This window comes from Miscanthus floridulus, chromosome 8, assembly GCF_019320115.1.
Source record: "Miscanthus floridulus cultivar M001 chromosome 8, ASM1932011v1, whole genome shotgun sequence".
In the NCBI taxonomy this organism is placed as follows: domain Eukaryota; kingdom Viridiplantae; phylum Streptophyta; class Magnoliopsida; order Poales; family Poaceae; genus Miscanthus; species Miscanthus floridulus.
The window spans coordinates 141,955,914-141,959,197 of NC_089587.1; the positions used below are offsets into that span (position 1 = coordinate 141,955,914).

At 51.6% G+C, this 3,284-nt stretch overlaps 1 protein-coding gene across 1 annotated transcript; it reads left to right on the forward strand.

The window, feature by feature from the left end:
- The first annotated feature begins 1,734 nt into the window (after positions 1 to 1,734).
- Positions 1,735 to 2,199, forward strand: LOC136469952 (uncharacterized). The gene has a single exon (XM_066467958.1). It carries the CDS (start codon positions 1,735 to 1,737, stop codon positions 2,197 to 2,199), a length of 465 nt encoding a protein of 154 aa, XP_066324055.1.
- The last annotated feature ends 1,085 nt before the right edge of the window (positions 2,200 to 3,284 follow it).

Below are 3,284 nucleotides of genomic sequence, written 5' to 3' on the forward strand. Positions count from 1 at the left end.
ATTTTGGGGCGACCGTGTTACGCGAAGTTCATGGCCATCCCCAACTACACCTACCTCAAGCTCAAGATACCAGGCCTACGTGAGGTCATCACCATTGGCACTTCCTTCCAGAGGGCCTACGAGTGCAAGGTCAAGAGCTACGAGCTCGCTTCAGCAACCCTCGCTTACAAGGAGCTCATAGCCATCAAGAAGGACATCTCTGAAGGAGCGCCTGACACAAAGCGGGCAGCAAATCCTTTGAGCCTGCAGAGAATGTCAAGGAGGTTCTTGTCAACCCCGACAACTCCACCGAGAAGACGGTGCACATCAGCACCACCCTCTCCCCCAAGTAGGAAGGCGCGCTCGATGACTTCCTCCACGCCAATCGAGACATCTTTGCGTGGAAACCCTCTGACATGCTGGGAATTCTGAGGGAAGTCACTGAGCATGGCTTGAAGATCAAACCAGGTTCTAGGATGGTCAAACAATGCCTATGCTGCTTTAATGAGGAGAACCATAGGCTCATCGGCGAGGAAATCACTAAGCTCTTGGCGGCCGGTTTCATCAAGGAAGTGTACCAACTAGAGTGGTTGTCCAGTCCCATTCTGGTAAAAAAGAAAAGTGGGAAGTGGAGAATGTGTGTTGACTACATGAGCCTCAATAAGGCATGTCTAAAGGATTCGTTTCCTTTGCCATGCATAGATCAGGTAGTTGACTCAACCTCAGGGTGCGAAACCCTATGCTTCCTTGATGCGTACTCTGGGTACCATCAAATCATAATGAAAGAGTTCAACCAACTCGTGACCTCTTTCATCACCCTGTTTGGATCGTTTGACCTTGTTATGATGCTGTTCAGACTCAAGAACGCTGGGGCTACGTACCAATGTTGCATGACAAAATGCTTTGGAGACCTCATCGGGTGGACCATTGAGGATTACATGGACGACATCGTAGTCAAGTCCAAGCAGATCGACCAGCTCATGGCTAACCTAGGGCAGACCTTTAGGAAGCTCTAGGAGAATGGTATAAAGCACAACCCTGAGAAATGCATCTTTGGTGTCCCAAGGGCATGCTACTCTAATTCATCGTGCCAAGCGTGGCATCGAAGCCAACCCAGTAAAAATCTTAGCCATCACATAGATGGGCCTGATTCCAAACCTGAAGGGAGTTTAGAAGGTTACCGGGTGCCTTGCAGCGCTTAGTCACTTCATTTCATGCCTCAGCAAACAGGGGCTCCCCCTTTACCGGCTCCTGAAGAAAACCGACCGATTTGCATGGACGTTTGGGGCTCAGGAGGCGCTTAACAAGCTCAAAGTACTCCTGGCAAAGGCCCCAATTCTAGTCCCGCTGGCTAAGGGAGAGCCGCTCCTACTCTATGTCTTAGCTACGACTCAGGTGGTCAGCGCTGCCTTGGTTGTAGAACAGGGAGAAGAGGGACACGCCCTCAAGGTACAGCGCCCTGTGTACTTCGTTAGCGAAGTCTTGTCCAACTCCAAGACACGCTACCCCCAGATCTAGAAGCTCCTATATGGCATCCTGATCACCAAGAGGAAGCTGCACCACTACTTTGACTCACACTAGGTGACCGTCGTGTCATCTTTCCCCCTCAGCGAGGTTATCTAGAACTGGGAGGCCATGGGGAGAATCATGAAATGGGCGCTCGAGCTGATGGATCAGGGCATCACGTATGCCCCATGAACGGCCATCAAGTCTTAGGTACTGGCTGACTTTGTGGCCGAATGGACTGAGATCCAGATGCCGTCGACGGTCGTCGATCAAGAGTGCTGGATGATGTACTTCGACGGATCACTGATGAAGAAGGGCGCTAGGGTCGGGCTAGTTTTTGTTTCCCCCCATGGGGTGCGCATGAGGTACGCAATTTGCATCCACTTCTCGGTTTCAAATAATGTGGCTAAGTACGAGGCACTCGTCAATGGCTTGCGCATTGCCATTGAGTTAGGCATCCGATGGCTTGACGTCCGAGGCAACTCGCAACTGGTCATCGACCAGGTCATGAAGGAGTCAAGCTTCCACCACGCCAAGATGGCTGCATATTGTCTTGAGGTCCAACAGTTGGAGGACAAGTTCGACGGCCTCGAGCTCAACCATATCCCAAGATGGCTCAACAAAGTAGCTGACACATTAGCAAAGATGGCATCGAGCCAAGAGCTAGTCCCCATCGGCATCTTCGCTAGCAACCTACACAAGCCCTTGGTCTGATGTGAGGAACCAAAAATAAGCTAGCAATAAGATGCTAGTTTTGGGCTCAGGGGCTGACCGACCCTTAGTTCCATCCGACCTTGAGGTCATGGAACTCATCAAAGACCCAGTGGTTGAGCCCGACCATCTGACCGACTAGAGAACACCTTATCTCGATTGCCTCCTCCACGTGGTGCTCCCTACCGACAAGACAGAGGTCCAACGGCTCGTGCATCACGCCAAGTCCTTCGTTGTCATCAAAGGGGAGCTCTACAAGCGTAGCCACACTGGAATCCTACAGCATTGCATCCCCATTGAGCAGGGGAAGGACTTGCTGGAAGACATCCATGGAGGGGTCTGTGGACATCACGCCGCACCTAGAACCTTGGTCGGAAATGCATTTTAGCAAGGTTTCTACTAGCCAACCGTGGTGGACGACGCTGAGCAGGTCGTACGCACATGCAAAGGATGCCAATACTATGCTCAGCAAACTCACCTACCGGCCCAAGCGCTCTAGATGATCCCTATCACATGGCCGTTAGCGGTCTAGGGGCTCAACCTAGTAGGGCCCCTCAAGAGGGCTCTCGGGGGCTTTACGCACTTACTTGTTGCCATGGACAAGTTTGTGAAGTGGATTGAGGCTCGGTCGATCACCGTCATCAAATCTGAGCAGGCCGTGTTGTTCTTCACGGACATTGTCCATCGCTTTGGAGTCTAGAACTCCATCATAATGGACAATGACACGCATTTCATCGGGAAGAAGTTCCTTCAATTCTGCGATGAATATCACATCCATGTTGACTAGGCCGCTGTAGCGCACCCCCACACGAACGGGAAGGTCAAGCGTGCAAATGGCATGGTCTTACAGGGCCTCAAGCCTAGGATCTTCAACCATTTGAACAATTTTGGTGGATGATGGGTCACCGAGCTTCCTACGGTACTCTAGAGCCTAAAAACATCCAGCAACCGAGCAACCGGTTACACGCTGTTTTTCATGGTCTTCGACTCTAAAGCCATCCTCCCGACCAACCTTGACTACGGAGCGCCAAGGGTCAAGGCCTACAACGAGCAGGGAAACGAAGCATCTTTTGAAGACACCATGGACA